Here is a 24,844-nt window from a genome sequence, read left to right on the forward strand (position 1 = left end):
ATTTAGTAGACTTTCATTGAAATACATATCAGCGTGTGCCTGATGGGAAATACCCGTCCGCCATTTCATAAACCCGGATCGTTTTCGAGTGGTTTGTGCCCTGATGTATTGGGGGCGCGCTATACTCTCATTGAACAGACCAGGCGGTGATGGAAGCGATATCGCCAATTTTGAGGTCGCCATTGGATTAACACATAATCATGAAATCTTCATAAACAATTCTAAATTTGTTATGTGGTGTCAAAGCAAAATTATCTTACTCTAAAACCGCCGGGGTACGACCGTGTACCACACTGCAAGTATGTTAATTTTCCATTTGTAATTGCTAACCGTGTATTTTGAATGGGGCTGTCAGACCTGTATCTTCGCCAGCCTCGTACGTCACGTGTTGCGCTTCCTATGCCGCCTGGAACAGACAAAGTTCGTAAAATTAACGGCGTCGCTATTCGGCAACTTGATCATGGGGTCGAATATGAATTATTCATAACGGATAGATAACTGGCCTCATTTTCTAACTAGCAAACCAACGGGATTTGTCATATGTTTGCGTTGCTAATAGAACAACCGGGGATTTAGTGTCACCCCCGTGCTTGTAGTCGTAGCACCCAAAAAATCCACCAGAGGCTATGCTGGAAGTTGACAAAAGCGGTTTGGTGATCTAACGGAGGCTGCGGAGTCTTTAGTCTTGGATGGATATTGAATCCTCAATATTAAACTACATACTTTTGTTGTTACGATTTTAGTTGTGAACTTGTGGTGCAGCACAATGGCAAAAAGCAGTCTGAATATTGATGAAGTAGAAAGCTTGTGTGCAGAGCCTGACCCCAGCACAAGAGTAAGTGGCACATTATTATTTAAGTACAATCATGAATTACAATATTAGGTCATGCCTGGCAGGCCATCTCGAGATACCGTAGCTAAAATACAGATTTACATTTTACTGTTTATCTTGCTGTATTTCAGGGCGGGAAATCCAAGCTGATGGACCAGAGGATGTTTTTTAAAAATACATTCCCATATCCCAGTGAGGTTTCTGGCCTTGGTGTGTCTGCCTTTTGTACACATGTGGCATAGTTGACCATACCTAGCATTGGTATTGTGTACTAATTTCAGGCATTTTCATCATTATAATTATTTAATATTCAAACATTGAGACTTACGAATAAAATTAATGCAATGGGACAATATGAATGTTTTCTTTAACAAAATCAAATTTTAAGTCTCGACTATTAGCTCGTTAGCTGCAATTTTAAAATTCCCATTGTGTGTGGTAATGGGGACTTTGCCTTTAAAATAGGTTATATTGTTCAAAGTTCCCTATCATAGTGCATTGTGGGAATGTATTTAAGCCTCATCTGCTGATGGACTATGCCAAGTATTGCAGTAGAAGTATTATGCAATAATTATATTAAGTAATTTTTGCATGACACACAGTTTGGAAATTGTACGTTGAGAGGTTAGGGGAGGTTTTTCTAACCAGAGGGAAAGTCAACTGGAAAGCCTCTAGACGAGAAAATCCGCAACAGGCGTGGGGGCAGCTTCCTCTACCGGACAGGAATTGTCCAAAATTGCCCTGTGCATCTTTTTTTAGACCGTTAAACACCTTAATTTGGGGCAAAAATAATGTAATATTGCAAATTACCACAACATATTATCACTTTTGTTGGGGCTAAAATAGCGTAAAATGGAAAGATTTGCGCGCTAATTGCAATTGTCCCAATAAAACAGGCCAAAAATTATGACCATCAGGAACATTTGCATTGCTGCTCACCCATGATATGCCCCGGGTACAACAATAAAACAAAAAGCAAGTGTGCAGCCTGTAATGGCATGCAGACCTGGTAAAGGGGGCAGCATGATAATCCCGTTGGCTCAATATCGGGACTTTTGTATAGTCAAAATTTACAATATGGCCAAGTTAGTGTGAAAAGGCTAAAAGCGCGGCTTTCTTCAACATAATCAAGGAAACCTGTAAAGACCATTATTTATTTGCGAGTAGAGAGGAGTGCAGATCAGTGAAAAACTGCTAACCATATGATACTTATTTTTAAAAAAATGTGTGTTTTATTTGCTTATGCATGTGAAATCAGCCGGACGGGTTTAAACTCTTCTCGATGCTTACACGGCCAAGGTATAGATGTAAATACTAAACTGAACATTTTCAACGCTAAATGTCCACGAGGCACCATGTATTTTGAATGAGAGCACACAATGCGAAATTAAGACATCAGATCTGAAACTGGCTTTAACTTAAAATCAAGGTTGATTTTTGCTCAATTCCTTTTTTCGTTTCAAACTAACTTTCCTTCATACCGCACCCAACTCCAACATCAATTTTTCATTCATTTATTAATAAAGAAGTTCTGTGTACTTTTATGGAGTTGTCGAAAATGATAATTCAATTAAATGGAATGACATTTTAAATGAAACCTGCCGTTTTTTTAATTATTATTACATTTTGGAGATATTAATTACGTGCACCTGTGTTCATTTTATGCATTTTTGCAGATTTTATATTCGTTTTTGCATTCTGATTAGCATTCTCTGAACATAATAGTATTAATACCATAAACGTAATGACATTAGTGATCCTAGTATGTACTTTCATGGAGCAGTAGGTACTTAAAAATAATGCCAAGCCAATTAAGTGAATTAATTAGTGAAATACATTAGTGAACCAGACATGTACGTGTACTTTCAAGAAGTGGATTGACATTTTATATGAAACCTACCAAGAAACGACAACAAGTTGTCCTTACGATGATATTACGTCAACATTTGGAAAAACTGTATATGAATTATAAAATTTTAGGTTTTAAAATATAAGCTCAGGTGTACCACAAGGGTAAATTCTTGGATCCCTGGTATTATTTATATTATAACGATAATAAAAACATCAAAGAAGTTCCCATTTATTCTCTCTGCTAATTACACAACAAATTATATTATATTCAATTGAGAGAAAGGTTTATTTTTTAACACAACTCCACATAGGGCCTGGAAGCCGGTGAGAAAAATTTCACTGACCATCTAGGATTTGACCAGGACCTGGGACCTTCGGCTCTGCCATCTGAGCTAATGAGTCAGATGAAGAAGAACAGTAATGTTATCTATTCTACGAAGGATGTTATCGATGGCAATCATGGTTGTATGAAATCAACAAAGAGCTAAATGCTAGCATGCAAAATTGTCAACACGCAACGCACCGTTCATTGTCGTCAGTGACGAGAAATGAGTCAGTAAAATGCGTGATTTTAACGCGTGATTTGCAAAAGTTTACAGAACTCGAGGTAAAAGTTTACAGAACTCGAGGGGAGACAACCCCTCTGCCAGCAACCCCTTTCCACAAGCTTGTCTCCGCTAGCTGATCTTTTAGGTTTTACGTTCTCAGTCGCGGATCCAGGATTTTGAAAAGGGGAGGCACAAAAGGATAATAATTGGCGCGGCATCACCTCACGTCTCGCTTGCGGGACGCAGGGGGGTGTCTGATGAGAAACTTTTGCAAAATCAAAACCTAATTGAAGCCATTTCCTGGACAATTTTGGCATTATTATTGTGTACAATGTTTATTTGAAAAAGCTGAAAATGTGTGGAATGACGGCCCAATTGAAGCCATTCGTGGACAAGTTTTCACTATTATTGTGTAAATTATTGCTTTAAACATAAAGTATGGAGTGCCCAAACCAGAAACGAGAATGGCATCTTTTTATGCATGCGCAGGGGGTGCTCGAAGGGGATGTGCCCCCTCAGAAGTGAGAAATCATCGCAATATCAGCATCGGTCGGTCAGCATTGACAGCTGAGTTTTTATGTTATTTAGGCCAAGGAAAATATGGTGAGGGAGGCCCTTATTACATGTATTATTTGTAAATTTGTTACAAAATTACTATTCATTTCTGTGTAAAATGGAAATTACAAATGCTTTGTCAACATAACATAAAAACGGAGAGGTCCCTAATATTGTTGTTATTTCCTAAGCTATACCTATAACGCTAACCCTAACCCTAACCCTAAATATTCGGACTAGCGGTGTTTCGGACTGACGGGAAGAACCCATTTCCCCAAAGGCCTATTCCTAGTTTGAAGAAACGGTTTGCAATGTGATTATAAATTTTAACCAAGATCTTCTTAACATGTCTTTTCGTCACAACAATGTTTGAAACAAAGAACGGCAGCAAATAAGAAAAGTAATAAAAATATTTGAAAATCTCCAACAATCGGTGAGGGCGGGGACGATATACATGTATTTATTTTACTCCGCCTTATTCTGTTATTAAATGTTGAAATTTGGATGACTGCTATTTTGATTTGTATCTTTTGAGGAAAGATTGCGAAATAGAGTGAAATACGCAAAAGCGAAACACACGAAAGAGAAATACACGAAGGCGAAATCCGCAAAGGCTAAATGATATGGCTTCATATTCTGGGACTGGCCTGGTCTATGTGAAAGACAGACGTTTTGACTGGGGAAAAGAATTGGGTTTAATATTTAGTGGCCACATGTGAAAGACAGACTTTTTGACTGGGGAAAAGAATCGGGTTTAATATTTAGTGGCCAAATACTTTCACTCAACATAATCATATACATATTAAGGGTTAATAACTCGTACATTTAAGGGGGTACTACACCCCTGCCCAATTTTGTGCCTATTTTTGCATTTTTCTCAACAATTATAGCGCATTGGTGACAAGTATTAGATATTTATATTATAGGGGCAAGGACTACAACTACTGCACTGGTAATTTTATTTCAGCACAGACAACAGTTGTGGAGTTACAGTCAAAAATGAGGGAAACCAATATTTGATCAATAAATCAATAACTACTTGCCTTGAGTTGTTGAATTTTCTGCGCAGTAGTTGTAGTCCTTGCCCCTATAATATACATATCTTACTTGTCACCAATGCGCTATAATTTTTGAGAAAAATGCAAAAATAGGCAAACAATTGGCCAAGGGTGTAGAACCCCCTTAAAGATTTGGGAATTTTAGTTTCTTCATCTCTACAATAGTACGTTGAGCACTATAAATATTGATAGATAGGGTATATACTATTTTAATTCCTTGAAATGTTTCTCAAAGAAAAAACGTTTTTGGATTTTTATCCGTGAGAGAGTGACAATACCGGTATTTCTAGCGTTTACCTTCTGTGACCCCCACCCTTTCTTCTGGAAGACATCGAATTAAAAATCCCATTGATATTTCCTGTCGCAAGGGTTGTACTATTAATTTGGAAACAAATATTAACAGTAGCATAGAATCCCTTTGTAAGAGAAGCATTTTCATAATACTGCAACGTAGTGTCCGTCCCTAGCGCTGCAAATAATTCACGTAACTTTAGCGGCATGGAAAACACAAAATTTTTAATATGGCTCTAAGCTATGCTAAGGAGCCTGTGTGATCGTGCAAAGTGCAATCTGTATTTTGCTTCATTTTTCGTCAGCTTACGGTTTGGCTTTTTTTTAAATTTTATTTTTTAAGGTTATTTATAGAATCAACACTACTGTTTTAATGTTGCAATTAAGTTTGATTCAAAATATTTTGTTGTCGTCAACAGGATTACATCTCGCATCACACAATGTTACTAATCAAGGATCCAAAGAAAACTTTAGATTTCTACACCAGAATTCTTGGAATGAGGTGAGTGTGGCAAACATGGTCTGTTGATTTATTGTTACGAAATATAATACCGGGGAACTTTGCAGTAGTAGTAACTAGTTGCAAATGGTGGTCATAAACCACAAAACTAGCTGGGGCGTATTGGTGCTTTGAAGGTATCTGACCCCTGCAAAATGTTCCGAAAATTTTCCCCTAGTCCTGAGATGTGTTGTCACCGATTTTAAAGGCCCGTTGGGTGGAAGACTCAAGGAGAGCTATATCATCAGCAAAGTCCAAGTCATTTAGCAGTTTGGCCAGATATCTTCTTGATCGACGAGGACAGGTCACAACTCCGGAGTCTGATCCAGACGCCTTTCCAAAAAGGTTATCAACAAGGAAGTAGTAAGAGGGCATGTAGGGACGTTAACTTCCGGGTCACGAGGTCAAAGGTCAACCGAGGTCAAAGGTCAACTTGGGTCACTTCCGGGTCATGGGTCATGAGGTCAAAGGTTTTTTTTTAAGAGTCAAAAGGTCAACCGAAAATACCGCCATTTTGAAAGGTCAACCGGAAATACCGCCATTTTGAAAATTAAAAACAATTTCAAAAAAAAAATTGGAAAAAAAAATTTCAAAAAAATTTCAAAAAAAAAAAAAAATTTCAAAAAAAAAAAAATTCCCAAAAAATGAAAAACGACCTTTGACCCGAAATGATCCTCACGGGGAGGGGGGTATTTATGTTTTCCCTAAATTGAAACGCCGTATCGACCGTTCTATGGAACGTATCGGCGTCAAATTCGGTATACAGGCTGAGGGTCGAATTACAAACTACCCGCGGGGTCGGGAGGTCAAAAGGTCGATGCACTTAAAAAATTTATTTCGTCTAGGGAAACATCGTATTTTTCATTATATACCCCGTATCGAAGTAAAACTTAAGAGGTACGACCATGCAAAATGGAAGTGACCTTTGACCCGGAAGTGACGGTCGACCCTGAGTGACCCTTACACGATCTTTGACCCCTACGTGACACTTACTCAAATGCGCCGATTGCACGTACCAAACGCATCAATTTTGTGGTGAAATGAGTAAATGATCAGAGAAATGAGTAAATGAGTGGCAAAATGAGTAATGAGTGGCAAAATGAGTAAATGAGTGGCAAAATGAGTAAATGAGCGGGAAAATGAGTAAATGAGCAGGAAAACGAGTCAACGAGGAGTGAAATGAGTCAATGAGGAGTGAAATGAGTCCATGAGCATGTCAATGAGTAAATTTTCTCAGGGAAATGAGTCAATGAGCTGTGAAATGAGCGGTGCAATGCTATATATAGAACCGGTTAGAACCGATTTAAACCTTACTGTAGTGTAAACTTCTGAACTTCATTAAATCATGAATGACATCAACCATTTGATCACCACCTCCCTGAAGGCCTCGGCTGTAATGGCACAATCTAAAGCTCCTGCTTTGTTGGATGGGGATATCTTCTTGCGCTGGTGGGTGTACATGTAGTTCTGACAGACCAAAACCCCTGTCATTGTTGAGCAATGAACTGAAGAAACTTTTCCACTCCTCTAGAAGTTCTTTATCACTTGAAGGAGCTGTGCCATCTCTCTTTTTGACTTTCACATTTGCTTGGTGTTCTTTTCGGAGAGTGTGTGGATAATTTTCCAAGTAGCTGTATTGTCCTCAGCCTCATTAGCTGCTCTCAGCTCATCCATATCTGTTTATTGAGTGCAGCAGCCTCATCAACTTTTTAAGAATCATTGAGACTGCTATTCAATTTCCTCCATCTTTCCCTTTTTGGGGAATTTGCCTAGAGTAAATTTCTTCTTATCCTTATCCCTCCCCCTCATCCTCAAGCGCCACGCGATGGTCGTTTCGCGGCCATTTTTTCAATTTTTGCACAATTTTACCCAATTGCCCCTCCCCATGACTCCCCTAGATCAACCACTGAGTAGGGGCACGTGTGCATTTTCATGCAACATTTCATACATGAGTTTTTCATTTTCATGATTAACAATTTATTAATATAATACCGTTTAACTTTAGAAAACCAGCTTTGCACTTTCATCGAGTTGTCAAAAATGATAATTTTCATCATCATTTCTATCATTTTAAGTATATTCAAATATGTTTAAATGTAGTGAATCTTGGTATTTAAACCATCGTTCGATACAGCACTGTTTGGTATAGGTGTTGGCACACCTACACTCCTCAGTCGAATGAGAGCACAAGCAAAATATACCTGGCTGGGAGGGGGGGGGGCAAAAATACAGCATGAACCTAATTAAAGTGTCTATAAAAAGCGTGACATAAAATATGAGCAACTATATATATATATATTTATTATTATTACATTTTACAGAAATTAATTTCGTGCAATTGTAGGCACCTGTGTGCATTTTTATGCATTTTTGTTGAGTTTGTATTCGTTTTTGCGTTCTGATATAACATTGTTTAAACATAATGCCATAAACGTAATGACATTAATGAACCTAGTGTACTTTTATGGATCTGTAGGTAATTAAGTCAATTAAATAAATTTACATTTAACCTTCTCAATGACTCAAATAACGTTCTTTATGATTAACATTTTATAAAACATAAATAATACCGTTAACCAGACATTAGTGAATCAGGCGTGTACGTGTACTTTCAACAAGTGATTGACATTTTATTATGAAACCTGAAAATGAATTATGTTATTAAATTTAAGAAATATAAGTTGAGGTGTACCACAAAGGTAAATTCTTGGACCTCTATCATTTATATTATATATTTTTTCTCCTATAATAGCCCCTGGTTGTAACTTACACGTGGGAGAAGAAGCATTTAGAAATTTGTTGCCAAGATAAATCGGATAGCAAAACAGTATAGCTCCCGCTAGGTAATTAAAAATTTGAGTTTGAGGACCTTTTCTCAAGTTTTAGGAAGTGCCATACGGTGTCTCCAGTGTAAACTGTTTCATTAATATTAATAATTCTTAGTTAGTGGGAGTGGTCTATTACGTAGATACATAATCTGATTGGACAATCTCATGATTTTGGGTGTCGTCTATCAGGCTGTAGACGACCCCACGTCATCATGAGTGTTGATAACGCGTAACACGCTCATAAAGGTGCGCGTATGTATCGCGTTGTATGCGTAGACGCAGTGCGGTACTCACACGCGCTAGCAGTACGCGCAATAAAAGATGTGAAGTTGTGAACAAGTTAAAAAAAATTTAAAAAAAGGGGAGTTTTTATGACGGTAACTTAATTTTTGGTTTACAAAATAGTTTACAGTTATTAAAGGTCCGTGACCCGATCGACAACATCATCCCCCCGATTTTTCTCATTGTTGATGAGTTTTTGGTATCATTTAATAGATTATATTGTTCTCATTACCATCCTGAAATTTGATGATCCAATTTGATGTATTTTCGGGAGAAATCAAGAAACAAACAGGCTATACTGGTAACCACCTTCGACATTCTGGGTAGGAAAAAATGATTCCGTGAATAAGAGCCGTATTACTCCCTGCCAATTCGCACGAACGGAAATAGGTCCGAAAAAATGAGGGCGCTATAATAATAAACGCTTAAAACCTGAGACGAATATACCTATATTCGTCTCAGCTTAAAACTAAAATAAAGAAATACATAAGGGATGAAATAAATGTGACCCCTCAGCACAACTGAGCCCGGATGTCGCCAATCATCATTTTTGAGATATTCAACCAAAATATTCTGCTTGAAATTAGCTTTAAAATGATGTATATCATGTCTATAGTACTTGACATTTAAGTAGTGAAAATCAATAAAACAGTCAATAAATCCTTTGTTTCCTATTATTTATTGTTAAGTTCGATGGAGCATATCTCAATAGTGGCACTGGCGACATACGGGCTCAGTTGTGCTGAGGGGTCACAAATACAAAACAAGACCTTATCTTGTTAAGTATGATACGAGGAATATGAAAAAAAAATATGAGAAAAATGCCCCCCTATAAAATTAATTAATTAATTAATTAATTAATTAATTAATTAGAAATATTATAAAAAACACACTTTTTCATTAAAACAAACCCTAAAATAAAAGATAAGTGTAAAATGTACGTGATGATAATATACAAAATTAAAAGGAAATGTATCAGGGTCAAATTAAAATAAAAAGAATGAGATATTTTGTCACAAGAATGATGGGCGTAGTGGTATGGCGAAGCACTCGACGGGAGTGTTATTTCTGGATGCCGGACCACAATGCAATGCATGCGTACCAACGTATTGGCTTGCTAATGTGCTAATTATTCACTTTTACGCTGAAAATGTTCTCGTTTTCTCCCATAGATGCATAAAGGGGACAATATTTGAAATTGTATGTAAGTTTGAAGACAATCCATATCCTAAACTGATAGGGTTACCCCCTTTAAAATAATATTTAACTGACTAAGAATGAAAATAAACGATAGGAATTTTTATTTTGTCGTAGTGGATATTTTGTCGTAGTCTCAAAATATTGGACCTGCATGTCGTCTATCACACGGTAGAGGATAGTCAAAATAAAAATTCCTATCGTTTATTCTCTAATTGACCACCTGCTTGACCTATCCATATATTCATACATTGCTTACGTGTGTGTTCATATCACCATTTGTGGTGAAAAATAATTACAAATGTGTAATTTGCAATCATTTGTAGAGCAAAGACTTCTTCGTCCCGACGGAATTATACTAAACAAGATACTTATGGTCCTGTGTCACAACCTGGGGTACCTTTGTGTTACATAGTAAAAAAATAAAATGTTTCAAACATTTTACCTACACGTCTCATTTGAAGTGATTCATCCTCCTGAGCATTTTGACACCTTTTTTTTAAATGGAAATCGGTTAAAAAACGAGAGAGTGCGGGCAAAAACAATCACAAAGTACGTGGGATATAACCCCACCTCTTTCGTCCACATTTACAATCATTCTGAGCAAGTATTAGTCTTTTAAGGTTGGTCTGAACCCTGGAATTATGGAAACTTTCGGGCCTCATAACTTCTAAATTGTTGGTCTAAAGAATATAAAAGTATACATATCTAGAATGTCAGAGACTTGATAAGTTCATCTGTGAGGTCATATTTAACGGTTTTTGGCCCACTTTTTTTCGTGCATCGTAACAAAAAATTCTTGGCCCAATTTTTGTTATTAATTTTTAAAAACTAGATCAAAATATCTAGGACCCGTTTTTTCATATTTTTTTAATTTTGACCAATTTCACCAAACATATTTGAAATTTGGGCCAAAATCGGGCTTTTTTATGATTTTTTTGAAAAATCAGCATTTTTTGACCATTTTTGGTGCAAATTTCTCAAAGTTGGTCGAAATAAAAAAAAAAAAAAAAACGGGTCCTAGATATTTTGATCTAGTTTTTAAAATTTATTAAAAAAAAAATTTGTCCCAAGAATTTTTTGATACGATGCACGAAAAGAAGTGGGCCAAAATCGTTATTTTTAGATATTGGGCCAAAAATGGCATTTTGGCCCAAATTTGACCTCACAGATGAACTTATCAAGTCTTTGCCATTCTAAATATGTATACTTTTATATACTTTAGACCAACAATTTAGAAGTTATGAGGCCCGAAAGTTTCCATAATTCCAGGGTTCAGACCAACCTTAAATGACCTGTTTTAATTTACTTGGTTTAGATGTCTAGGAGTTCATTTAGACATTTTTACTAGATTCAAATTTTTAATGGGGGTTTTAGATCAAATTTACGATACGAATCCTCCCCTAATCCTCCTTCCCTAATCCTCAACCACCCTTGGCACATTTCATGCCAAACGTCATAAGAAAATAATTAAAAATTATTTTAAAACAGGTTAAAAACATGAGTAATATAGAATACTTGTAAATTAGCCTCAATTTGAGACCTAATTGAATCTTCTAAGTGAAGCAATACTCAAGAGACAGTGTTTTGAAATCCTAGCTGCACATCAAAATGTAACAAAACCACCTTGTTAGGTACCCCAGTATATACTAAACCACGGTGACACATACACAGCACTTCTTGGAACTCGTGGTCGGAGCCACATATCAATATATATATTATTTGTAAGCGCTCTTTTTCACCATCTAAGCTGTAATGCTCCCGCCGCTATGCTGTCGATCTATACCTAAAACAAATATAGACCACTTGAGTGCACATGCCTTCCTCACAGTGAGATTGCGGGCCTCCAAATTTTGGCCCAGGGCCTGCAAAAAGGTAAATCCGGTCCTGCGAGGGTTTGTCAACCCAAGTGCTTCATAATACTTGAAGCACCTAAACCATCTACAACAACTTGAAGATACATAGGTGGCAGAACCTGCAGGCAGAGGTGGTGCAACAGTCACCACACCAAGAAAATATGTGACTCCTCGCCACAACTGAGCCCGGATGTCGCCAGTGCCACTATTGAGATATGCTCCATCGAACTTAACAATAAACAATAGGAAACAAAGGATTTATTGACTGTTTTATTGATTTTTCACTACTTAAATGTCAAGTACTATAGACATGATATACATCATTTTAAAGCTAATTTAAAGCAGAATATTTTGGTTGAATATCTCAAAAATGATGATTGGCGACTTCCGGGCTCAGTTGTGACGAGGAGTCACATATATGATGCGGTGGCAGTATTTGGTCAAGGGGAAACAGATACACACACACACACACACACATGGAAGTTAATTCCATGTTTACAAATGTGTTACTTTGGTACAAATGACTGAAAATTGGTTCAGAGAGGATCTAGAAACTCACATTTGTGTTTTGTTGGTTGGAATCAAGTAATACAATTTCTCCATTTACCATTCAGAGGGGGGGGGGGCACTCGACTTAAATTTTTGTTAGGGGTGTGCGGCGCGGAGCGCCGAACTTTGGGAACAAAGAACTGATTTTTGGGCAAAATAGGGGCTTTTAAGATTTTTGTGGGGGTCTGTGAACTAAAATCGGGCCAAATTATAGGCTTTGGAGCTGAAATTCGGCAAAATTTTAGGCTTTTTAGCCTATATTTATTTTTCCAAATTTGAGCTTTGAGTTTGAGGCTCAATGAACTGGAGCATGATGCAAATGTGGGTCTTAGGGAACTGTCGGAGAGCCTGAAAAAGGGACCCTTGACCGCCGCACATACCCGTACCACCTTAACATGTGAGTGAGCCCCCCGGGCATTCGGAGTGGTACCCATTTTCAGTAAAGATACAGTTTGGTATAATAATAATTATACTGTTATTTATCAATTAGAATAGAAAGATACTCAAATTCATAAAATATTCGCCATGCCACACATCGTCATCATCCCTATATCTTCGTGTCAAAAATTGCCGTGATAGTACCGCGAATCCTCTCGTTTTTCAACAGCTACGCATGGAGATTTTGTTCGAGATAGGCCGAGCGACTCAGGCTAAGCATACCATGACTATCATATGAGATACCACAGAGTTTCTATGTTCTACACATTATTACGATTTGTGCATGCTCTAGTACCCCATATGATGTTTCTATTGCAAGAAAAATCGATTTGTTTTCAGGTAAAACCAGGGTTTTGTTTCCAGTACACTAACTCGAAAAGCAATACACTAATTAGCGGGGCCTTGCAGCTTGCTGTGGATATCTTTTATTGCATTTTATAAGTAAAGATTTTGAAATCCAAAGTAAAAATTGTGATATATTTAATTTTGAGAATTACAATTATACTTTATAGGTATAAAGGAACACGTTTAGCCCATTCAGTTAAGTTCCAGGTGCAAGTCCTATAACACAATGCATATGTAAACTTTCTTTATCTGTGTCAATAATGGAATATTGATTTCAACGGAGAATGGAGCTGTATGGAAAAAGTATTTATAATACAGGGTGTTGACACTGTCTGCCATGCAATCAGAGTTAAACTGGCACACAGTAAATCCCATTCTACAATACATTGACAGTTAACAATTTATTTCTGTTGATTATAAATTTTCACAGGTTGTTATTTGGGGTTGACTTGCCTGCTATCTCAACTTCAACGTTTTTCATGGGCTTTGCAAAGGCAGAAGATATTCCCAAAGATAAAGCCAAGACGATAGAGTGGGCTTCTAAGAAACCAGGATGCATTGAGTTCCGATAGTAAGTAAACTCATTATTTTGTGATTTCCTTTTCATTACACTAATCATGACACTTTACAGGTGTTAGTGGAGAGAACAGTATTAAATAAAATTTGGTAGGTTTCAAAAGTAGTAACTGATCAATATTTTCTTTTAAACTGGAACATAACCAATCTTTGGTGCAAATAGAGCCTGAAAGTGCATAAATTGTAAAAAAATAGGTCTGACAAAAGAAAGGAGAATAATCAATAAATCAATAAATAAATAAATAAATGAATAAATAAATAAATAAATAATGTAATTAATTAATTAGTCATTCATTCATTTATTCATTCATTTATTCATTCATTCATTCAGTCATTCATTCATTCATTCATTCATTCATACATTCATTCATTCATATATAAATAACCCAACAATCGATAAAGTCATACATATTGGATTGAATGAATGAATGAATGAATGAATGAATGAATGAATGAATGGATTGATTGATTGATTGATTACAATATGAAGAACTTTATTGATTGTTGGGTTGTTCCCCTGATTAATATTGATTTTATAATAATGTATATAGTAAAAATACTTTTTGTAAGTTTTTGAACAGAGATGAGTGATAATAATTCAAGATGGAAGGCAGTAATTGGAAAACAACACTGTTGTAAGTCAATTTAGCTCAATCAATAAGACGTTAGACTATTGTGCGAGAGGTTGCGGGTTTGAACCTAGGCGGTGGTTACTATGCTCTCGTGTAAAATTTCGTTAGCTTGAAAATCCCCTGGAGAAGGAATTTAAATTACTGCTAATTGTCTCGTTGTAATCCGTACAAAACTCGGGGAACTGATCCCGGCTGCGATGGTCAATTGTGGAATGTGTAGGGTATGCACTTCTTAGTTGCAAGTCCCTGTGTTATTTTTTAATAGTTTGTGGAATGATATGGGCTATAGTGGTCAGCGACAACCTGTAACGTGTGCTGAGGCTCGTGGATAACGTCTAGGCGTTGTGCCTGTGCGTAGCGCACTATAAATCACTGAGTTTGTATTCTTTTAATCATATCAATCTTGTTATCATCCAACATAATTGGTGACTTATATGATCTTCCTTATAGCGAATATGGAACTGATACAGACGAAAGCTTCAAAGGATACCACAATGGTGAATCCGATCCAAGAGGATTTGGTAAGACATTTTGTACAGTAAGATGTTACAATATTTTCTGGTGTCAATGTGGGCCGTATCACATACTGACGTATTCGCCATTTTAAACATTTTTCAGAAAATTGGTACATTAGTTTGTTATATTCTACTCTATATATTCAACAAATACCATGCCCCAAAGTGACTTAATTAGTAAGATATTAATTAATTTAATTATGTCGTATTTATGTCTTGAGAATGATAACAGAGAGAGCGGTAGAGATGCAGAAGGATGTTTTCACGTGTTTCTTATACTCAAAAGCCTTTGACAAGGTGAGACGTGATCAGCTTTTTGAAGATCTTGGTAAGCTCGACCTACATAGAAAGGTTGCAGAACCTTTATTGGAACCAAACAGCAAGCATAAGGGTGGATGGAGATTGTAGTGAATATACAAGCATTAAGAGAGGAGTCAGACATGGATGTGTGATGTCTCCGGATCTCTTTAATTATTACAGTGAGCTGATGCTAAGGGAGCTAGAAAAGGAAAATGGTCTCCGTATAGGTGGACAAAACATCACGAACATAAGATATGCAGATGACACTGTCCTATTAGCTAAGTCTGAGGAGGATCTGCAAAGGCTTCTTGATGTGGTGGTTCAGGAAAGTGAGAGGAAAGGTTTATCGTTAAATTGGAAGCTGACAGAATGTATGGTGGTATCAAAGACTGAAAGCCCAACATGCATATTGAAGGTGAAAATTCAAAGAATTAAGCAAGTTTCCTCCTTAAACTACCTTGGCAGTCTAATCACAGAAGATGCAAGATGTATTAAGGGAATAAAGAGAAGAAGTGCACCGGCTAAGTCTGCTTTCTCAAAATTAGACAAGATCTTAAAAAACAGTGCCCTCAGTATAGAGACCAGAATTCGGGTACTCAACTGCTATGTCGTTCCTGTACTAATGTATGGACGTGAAGCATGGTCAATAACAACATACATTAAAAGAAGATTGGATAGCTGTGAAATGTTCCTTAGAAGAATGGTGAAGATCCCGTTGACTGATAAAGTGTCTAATGACGATGTCCTAAGTAGAGCAAATGTGAACTGGAATATGTTACGTGAAATCAGAGTTTAGCAGCTCAAATTCCTTGGTCATATCCTCCGAAAGGATGGTTTCGAGAAACTAGTATTGACAGGAAGGATAGAAGGTACAAGAAGCAAAGGCAGGAAGAGAATGATGTGGTTATGAAATCTGTCGTACAGGGTGTCCCCCCAAAAAAGATGCCCCTCATTGCGCCCTCTTTTTCTCCTATTTCTGAAAAGTTAATCAAATATATTTTGGTATGTAAAGAAACCTTGAGTCGTTAACTTAAATAAACCAAAACAATTATATCAATCGGCTCACAACTTTTGAAGATATGCTCTTTTAAAGAAATGTACCCGTTTTTCACTCTGTCCACGGAGAAGGTTTCGTTACTTCAAAGATTGAAAAGGAGTACACATACCATGCATAAATATCAAACATTCCTCAATGATAACTTTATAAAATAACGTTTTTCGTTTTATTTATGGAATGGGCTTTACCGGTGGGTTTATGGGCAATGGATTTTGTTAATAGTGTCTTTACTTTGTGGGTAAAATGAATGCCGAATGGGACTTCTTTTGCTTTACTTGCAATTACTTATTTTTTCTTGGTTATTTATGCCTTTTTGTTTTATTATGTTTCTTACTTTCTTACTTTGTTGTTTCTTGCTTTCTTTTTTATTTACTACATAAGTCATTTCTCTTTTAGGATAAAAGGTAGCCCTAAAAGGCTGTTTGGTTCGTCTTTAGTTCTTCTGAAGTGAGTTTACTGTGCTGCTCTGCCCTCTACCTGGTTGCCTCCTTGGCGAATACAGGTTTCAGCCCTGGTCCTCATTGCATCAATTGCGTTGCGTACCATCCTTGTGCGCCGGATACTTGCGAATGCATTCAGTAATACGTTTGCGAAGATCTTGGATTTTGCCACAAAGGAAAAAAAATCAAGTGGTGTGAGGTCTGGTGATCGTGCAGGCCACTCCACAGCATAAGCCATCTCAACCACTATGTTTGCTATCCGTGGACAGAGTGAAAAACGGGTACCTTTATTCAAAAGGGCATATCTTCAAAAGTTGCGAGCCGATTGAAATAATTGTTTTGGTTTATTAAAGCTAACGATTAAAGGTTTCTTTACATACCAAAATATATTTAATCAACTTTTCAGAAATAGGAGAAAAAGAGGGCGCAATGAGGGGCCTCTTTTTTTTGGGACACCCTGTATTTGCAAAACCTTAAAATTCTGTATCACATACCGACGTATTTGCCGATCACCTATTACTGCGCAAGCCCAGTTTGTCATATCTGCAATTTGAAAAATTTGCCGTTACACATAGTGGCGTATTTGCGCGACGTATTTGCGCGACTTTGTCATTGCACGGTAAAATATTGCTGTTTTGTCCTTTTCACACACTGACGTATTTGCGCAATTGTAACACATAGTGACGTATTTGCATGACGTATTTGTCATTTGAACGGGGAAATTGTTATTAGTCCTTTCCAAATAGTGATGTATATATTTTATTTAATATTGATCTTTTTGCAGAATAAGTTCTGCTCTGATAGTGATAGTGAATTACACTGAAAATATGGTATATTTGCATTATTCGTAACCAGGTTTTAATCGACAAACATGTTTTAATCAAGATTATGTAGCAAATGAAAATCGCTAAATTTTCTTGAAATGCGTATTTTGTAAATACGTCAGAATGTGATACTGCCGACGATTTTAAAAACATTTTTCAAAAAGTTATAAAGAGTTTTAATAATATTCAAATTGGGTAATTAAATAACTAGAAAACAATTTACAAAAACATCTGTATCTACTAATGTATGGTTAGGATCATTAGAACCATAGGATTGATATTAATTTCAATCGGTTTGTTCAAGGATTTGTTCCAAAATTATTTTACTTTTTGCAGGACATATTGCAGTCTGTGTTCCTAATATAGACGACGCTTGCAAAAGATTAGAAGAGCTGGGTGTAGAATTTGCGGAGAACCCAAAGCAAGGTTGGTTGAATTTTTGTTGTTTTTATAACATATTTTGTCAGCAAAGACTATCTACCAAAAAATGTTTCAAAACGTAAAAAATCTTTCCTGTGTGGCTTTTTACCCTTTTTAAAACTTGGTTCCATTTAGTAAAGTAGTAATAACATGAAGAATGAGTCCTAATTTTTACATGCAACAATGTGCTCTTATAGGTTTAAGACTGTTCGAAAGCGGTGAAATATGACGTAGGCTATGTATTATCAAAAACATTTCAAGGTTTATGTTTTATTATATCAAGTTGCGTGTTCATAAAGAGTAGTAGAGTATTACATATACTTAGCAACTTGACTGTGTGTCAACCTGCTACATATAGGCCCTACATCTATACATAAGGCGCAGAATCGCACGTGTCGATGAAGAATTTAACAAAGTGAGTATTTGCTACTTTTTCTTAAATCAAAATACATTATAACGTCTATACGGAAAAACTTCAATTATACGCACGAACATTAATTCATTTTCTCTACAAAATAAACACTGACAACTAAGACAACCAACAAGTAGCCTATAGATGACTTCGTATGAGTCTTAAGAAACTTTCATCAATGGAACCAAGTTTAAAAGAAGATGAAAAGCCACACAGGAAAGATTTGTTAAACTTTGGCCACTTTTGTACGTTTTGAAACTTGGTAAATATTAATTCTTTTTTGAGGTAAAAAATATTGCGCGGTAAGTGGTTCTTTGTAGCCATGCGAGGCGAACTACTTGGATGTCCATATTTTGCGGTTACTGGTTCTTTGTAGCCCTGCGGGGCAAACTAGTTGGATATCCATATTTCGCGGTGAGTGGTTTTTTGAAGCTCCGAGGGGCAAACTAGTTGGATATCCATATTTCGCGGTTAGCGGTTCTTTGTAGCCCTGCGGGGCAAACTAGTTAGATACCCGTATTTCGCGGTTAGCGGTTCTTTGTAGCCCTGCGGGGCAAACTAGTTGGATATCCATATTTTGCGGTTTGTGGTTCTTTGAAGTCCTGCGGGGCAAACTAGTTCGATATCCTCATTTTGCGGTTAGTGGTTTTAACGACCCGTAACCACCACAATCAGCTGCATACCGTATCCAGCTATTTTAATTATCAAAATACTAGTTTTTTAATGCTATGGGGTAAAAGAATTATTAAGAAAATTAATAGCTGAACCCAATAGTTCAGCCAGGGACTGGAAACGACATATTGATGACTTTATATAGCGTGTAATCAATAAACCCAAGCGGAATGAGAGTTGCTAAGTAACCGCTATCCGAACCATAAACACACATGTATATTCAGACAACGAGTGTTCAATTTCCTCATAGCATCCCACGTTGTACACACGTCAGTCGTATTTGGCGGTGTTGGTTTGTTAGTCCCCAAGTTATAACATCGTTCACTTGGTGTTGAACATTGTATGTGGGCCTCTCTGTAATAACATAAAGATCAGTCTGATCAGTGTGATATCATTTCAAGAGGTCACTTCCCGATTAAAGTAAACAGCCTAGGTGGAGGAATTTTATGCATGAGCAACCACATCAATGATGAAGTAATGAATACCCTCTATTGTTATCGGATTAACTTTTACGACCTTCGATTACATGGAGGTTGCGACGAGGGCGCGATATTTGATTTCTTAACATACTTATGTTGCCCTTCAAAATGCCTAAAAATCATCAAGATATTCCAATACTGTCTAAAGTATGTGTAAAATTGTGTAAAATTTTTATGATTTATCGCACATAATTTCTGCGTAGCGTGGAGAATCATTTGCATAGGATATTAGAGAAAATGTGATAATTTTAGGGAAATATAGAATGGTGGAAGAAACAAATGAAACGTTTTCCTGGAATGTGTAGACCATACTGTTTCTGTTCCTATTGATTTCGATACTGAAACAATTCTTAAAATGAAGTTGTTGGATGATTTTAGTTGGCATTTCTAGAGTGTAAACATGTAGGCAGATAGTAGATATTGTTGAGAGGGCATTCTATTCACGAGATTTATTTTCCAACGCCTAAATAGCACGAATTTTGGTGGTTTGCGAGTGAAGAGTGCCCGCACTATCGATTGACTACGTAACTGTTCAATAGGTTTTTGTAAATGAGCTAGTGTTAGTGGGTAAGATGTACGTCTCTTTTGCATTGTTAAGACAAGCCACGCGGTGTCTTATAACTCTGCTAGGTCTTTCGATCAAGGTACTATGCGTGTTTGGTCAAACGAGGATAATTTGTAAAGCAGCAAGTCATACACGGTTTGGTAATGGTGAGGATGTTGCCCTTTTTGACGACTTCTGACTTTTGGTAAGCCCAAAATGAATCAATAAAATCGTGTATAAGATATTTGCGGGGATATATGGAAATGAAAATATATGGGCACTTCTGGGTTGGATATTATTGATTCTATAGAATTTAAGTATGATATATTTTCGATGGTAAATATATTTTCACTTTCAAAGTTTGTAGTTTTCATAATTGCAATTTCTTAATACTATATAAAAAGCACATATTTCTGTAAATTTGAAATCATGACAAACTATCCGTCTGATGATCGGTTTACCCAATGATCGTAAGTGAGGGTATTCCGTGAAACTTTAAGTAACGGTTGCCTTGCCAGAGGTCTATACTTTGAATTTGTTTCTATTGCTCACCTGTAATGGGTTTGAGCACTCTAAAATTCCAAAGTTAGTCACTTGTAAAGTAAACTTGTTATAATACGCCCCCACTATTTTTAGTGGTTGAGCACTCTCGACTACTTTTGGAGTAGAGACTGTTCTGGTTGGCTTGGTTCGTCATGATTTTGACACCACAGAATGTATATACTCGTATAAACATTTCTGTAAATTTGAAATCATGACAAACTATCCGTCTGATGATCGGTTTACCCAATGATCGTAAGTGAGGGTATTCCGTGAAACTTTAAGTAACGGTTGCCTTGCCAGAGGTCTATACTTTGAATTTGTTTCTATTGCTCACCTGTAATGGGTTTGAGCACTCTAAAATTCCAAAGTTAGTCACTTGTAAAGTAAACTTGTTATAATACGCCCCCACTATTTTTAGTGGTTGAGCACTCTCGACTACTTTTGGAGTAGAGACTGTTCTGGTTGGCTTGGTTCGTCATGATTTTGACACCACAGAATGTATATACTCGTATAAACATTTCTGTAAATTTGAAATCATGACAAACTATCCGTCTGATGATCGGTTTACCCAATGATCGTAAGTGAGGGTATTCCGTGAAACTTTAAGTAACGGTTGCCTTGCCAGAGGTCTATACTTTGAATTTGTTTCTATTGCTCACCTGTAATGGGTTTGAGCACTCTAAAATTCCAAAGTTAGTCACTTGTAAAGTAAACTTGTTATAATACGCCCCCACTATTTTTAGTGGTTGAGCACTCTCGACTACTTTTGGAGTAGAGACTGTTCTGGTTGGCTTGGTTCGTCATGATTTTGACACCACAGAATGTATATACTCGTATAAACATTTCTGTACATTTGAAATCATGACAAACTATCCGTCTGATGATCGGTTTACCCAATGATCGTAAGTGAGGGTATTCCGTGAAACTTTAAGTAACGGTTGCCTTGCCAGAGGTCTATACTTTGAATTTGTTTCTATTGCTCACCTGTAATGGGTTTGAGCACTCTAAAATTCCAAAGTTAGTCACTTGTAAAGTAAACTTGTTATAATACGCCCCCACTATTTTTAGTGGTTGAGCACTCTCGACTACTTTTGGAGTAGAGACTGTTCTGGTTGGCTTGGTTCGTCATGATTTTGACACCACAGAATGTATATACTCGTATAAACATTTCTGTAAATTTGAAATCATGACAAACTATCCGTCTGATGATCGGTTTACCCAATGATCGTAAGTGAGGGTATTCCGTGAAACTTTAAGTAACGGTTGCCTTGCCAGAGGTCTATACTTTGAATTTGTTTCTATTGCTCACCTGTAATGGGTTTGAGCACTCTAAAATTCCAAAGTTAGTCACTTGTAAAGTAAACTTGTTATAATACGCCCCCACTATTTTTAGTGGTTGAGCACTCTCGACTACTTTTGGAGTAGAGACTGTTCTGGTTGGCTTGGTTCGTCATGATTTTGACACCACAGAATGTATATACTCGTATAAACATTTCTGTAAATTTGAAATCATGACAAACTATCCGTCTGATGATCGGTTTACCCAATGATCGTAAGTGAGGGTATTCCGTGAAACTTTAAGTAACGGTTGCCTTGCCAGAGGTCTATACTTTGAATTTGTAAAAAGCACATATAAATATATAATTGTAAGAATATGGGATCATTTTGAAAATTAATAATTGCGAAACGCCGGCGGTAGAGTTTCAGGAATTGTCGCGATTCATGCAGTAGTTTTTTATGAATAGAATACAATAGCGGATACAATAGCGAATTCAATTACGGGCAAATAAACCTCGTCGCGCTGCTAAATTTCATTTCTTATTTTTTTTATTAACTAATCGTTATTTCATCAACTAACCGTTAATTTTTAAACCTTTGGAAAACCTCGACCGAGGTTTTTAATTTCAAATAAAGCTAGGCATGTCACTCCAACTTCTACCATATTCCAAGTATGTCAGTGTAGTATATATAAAGCATGAAAGTCGCATAATATGATTGTGGAAAACACTAGTCTGACTTTGTGTGTAGGCTTATTGACATTTTGTAAAAGGTCTAGCAGATTCTAAATTTTTCTCACGTACATGTAAAACTTTTTGGCAAATACTGAGATTGGCAAACATTAACAGGGGAGGGGGTACTCAGTACAAATGACCATATGGGGATGCACCGCAGCGATATTTTATCCATTGACCACGTCCCAAATTGTTTTTACTCTACTGTACTTTCATGATTTATTTACCCAATTCTAAATGAGCAAAGCACGACCAGAGCATGTTTAAGAAACAACACCAGGCAGTTGTCATGCGGACAACCAAGCTGTTATCATGATAAATACTCGGAAAAACTCTTTTGTTCATTTTGCTTTCAAGAGTATTCATGATCAAATGAATGATTAGCTACATATTCATACCAAAATAAATTCATTATTATGAGTAAAAGTTGAGTTATGGGAATTTATATCTCCCCTACCCCTTAAAGGAGTATTTCGTGATCCTAGCATCCTCTTTTTATGACATTTTTCAGTACAAAAACAAGAAAAAAGCATATTCCCAAAATTTCAGTTGATTCCGATATTGCGTTTGCGAGTTATGCATGATTATGTGTATTACACTGCTCCATAGACAATACGTTGTAATTTCGTTCTGGTGCACCAGAACGAAATTCAAATTCCACGATATCTTTGCTAAACGAATTAATCTGCAAGAAATATTTTGTACATAAACATTATGTAGCCAGAGGTTTCCAGTGATATAAAAATCTCAACTTTTTTTGAGAAAAGTGGGGGATGAGGCTGTGGATCACGAAATGTCCTTTTAATTTTGTCCTATTTTTGTGATTTTATGTGATTATACGTCCATATATAAAATGACCTGTAAAAAAAGTGATACCACAATTTGAGACCACAATTTGAGACCACTACCTACCTAGCAGTGATCTAGATGGTCTATACTAACTACCTATGGTGTCAAACCTTGTATGTAGTGGGGGATGAACCAACTCCTGGACTAGAGTGACAAGCAGCATTACAGTATAAAACACGTTTTTGGTCATGTTTATACATGTAGTCACATACCGTAATTGCGCATATTTCTCTATTCTTGTTGTTTCAGGAAAGATGTCAGGTCCTGCATATATCAAAGATCCTGATGGCTATTGGATTGAGATTTGTTCCGGCAAAAAATACCGGGAAGATTTAACCGGAATAATTTAAACGGGGAAATGAGAGAAATGGGAGTCAATTATCATGACATCTTAATATAATAGGGATTATTAATTCAAAGGTATACAGTGGCGGCATCAGGATATTTTAACCAGGGAGCAAAAATGCCTGCAATTTTGCATTTTCCCCCAAAATAATGAGATTTTCTGTGATTATTCGAAAATCACTAAATTTATACCAGTTAGGGTTTATTTTATTTTAACAGGGATGTGCGGCCACATATGACCCCCATTTTTCAACTACCTCTCACGCAATGACCCCCTTTGTTCTGTTACTAAACTCCCTCTCACCCAATAACTCCGTTTTTTTGTTTTCCTGTCACCTCGGCACGTGAGTTCGGGGCCTCCAAATTTTGGCTTGGCCAGGGACCCCAACAAGGTAAATCCCACCCTGGTTAAAAGGGCCCGCACTGCTCCTTGTCCATGGGGCCCTGATGCTCTTGCTACGCCCCTGTGTGCAATATGATAAGAAAAATCGCTTCCAACAATATGAGATTAGAGACAAAAATATTTGTTACAAATCCAGGTAGTGCACGATCCAAACGAACTTCGTGATGGATAAGACTATATGAAGTAATTGTTATGGTCACTAAAAATGACACAGGCCAAAATCACCTGCTTCCGAATTCACTCAACAGCAAACACGCAAACACACTTTCGTACCAATACATAAATTCCTCTTCTGCTAATCAATTGCTCCCCCAGGCCTTATATCTCATTTTTACCATTCTAGAATAATCTTAAATATTTATGGCGTATTACAGCATTCAATCATCATTTATAAAAAATAGTGCATACAATCACCACAAGCCAATCAGACTCATAACTCAGTAAACATTAGTTCTAAATATAGCACACTACCTCAGCACAAACCAATCACAATCGTTCACCTGTATACTGTACTGTACCATGATTACTGTAATAGCGCCACCACTTACTCCTGTGGAAGGCATGACTATTCTAGAAGTCTCTGAGTTTCCAGGATATTCCATGTACAAACCAATGGAGATAAATGTCAACACAAGTGAAAACTAATATCTGATGAAAAAATCTTTTGATAAATATTATTTCAATATTGGGGG

The 24,844-nt window shown here is 36.8% G+C and overlaps 1 protein-coding gene across 1 annotated transcript; it reads left to right on the forward strand.

Annotated features, from left to right (window-relative positions):
* The first annotated feature begins 614 nt into the window (after nucleotides 1–614).
* On the forward strand, nucleotides 615–24,844 carry LOC140170231 (lactoylglutathione lyase-like). The gene is made up of 6 exons (XM_072193567.1): nucleotides 615–835; nucleotides 5,555–5,637; nucleotides 13,560–13,700; nucleotides 14,788–14,858; nucleotides 17,810–17,899; nucleotides 23,654–24,844. The coding sequence occupies exons 1-6, from the start codon at nucleotides 767–769 to the stop codon at nucleotides 23,752–23,754; spliced, it is 555 nt and encodes a 184-aa protein (XP_072049668.1). The 5' UTR covers nucleotides 615–766; the 3' UTR covers nucleotides 23,755–24,844.

This window comes from Amphiura filiformis, chromosome 14, assembly GCF_039555335.1.
Source record: "Amphiura filiformis chromosome 14, Afil_fr2py, whole genome shotgun sequence".
Taxonomy (NCBI): Eukaryota; Metazoa; Echinodermata; class Ophiuroidea; order Amphilepidida; family Amphiuridae; genus Amphiura; species Amphiura filiformis.

Bases quoted from the DNA above. Each gene is read 5' to 3' on its own strand.
- LOC140170231 (XM_072193567.1), top strand. From the start codon at position 767: ATGGCAAAAAGCAGTCTGAATATTGATGAAGTAGAAAGCTTGTGTGCA. The intron at 836-5,554 runs GTAAGTGGCACA...TGTCGTCAACAG, and splicing joins AGCCTGACCCCAGCACAAGA to GATTACATCTCGCATCACAC. The intron at 13,701-14,787 runs GTAAGTAAACTC...TCTTCCTTATAG, and splicing joins GGATGCATTGAGTTCCGATA to CGAATATGGAACTGATACAG.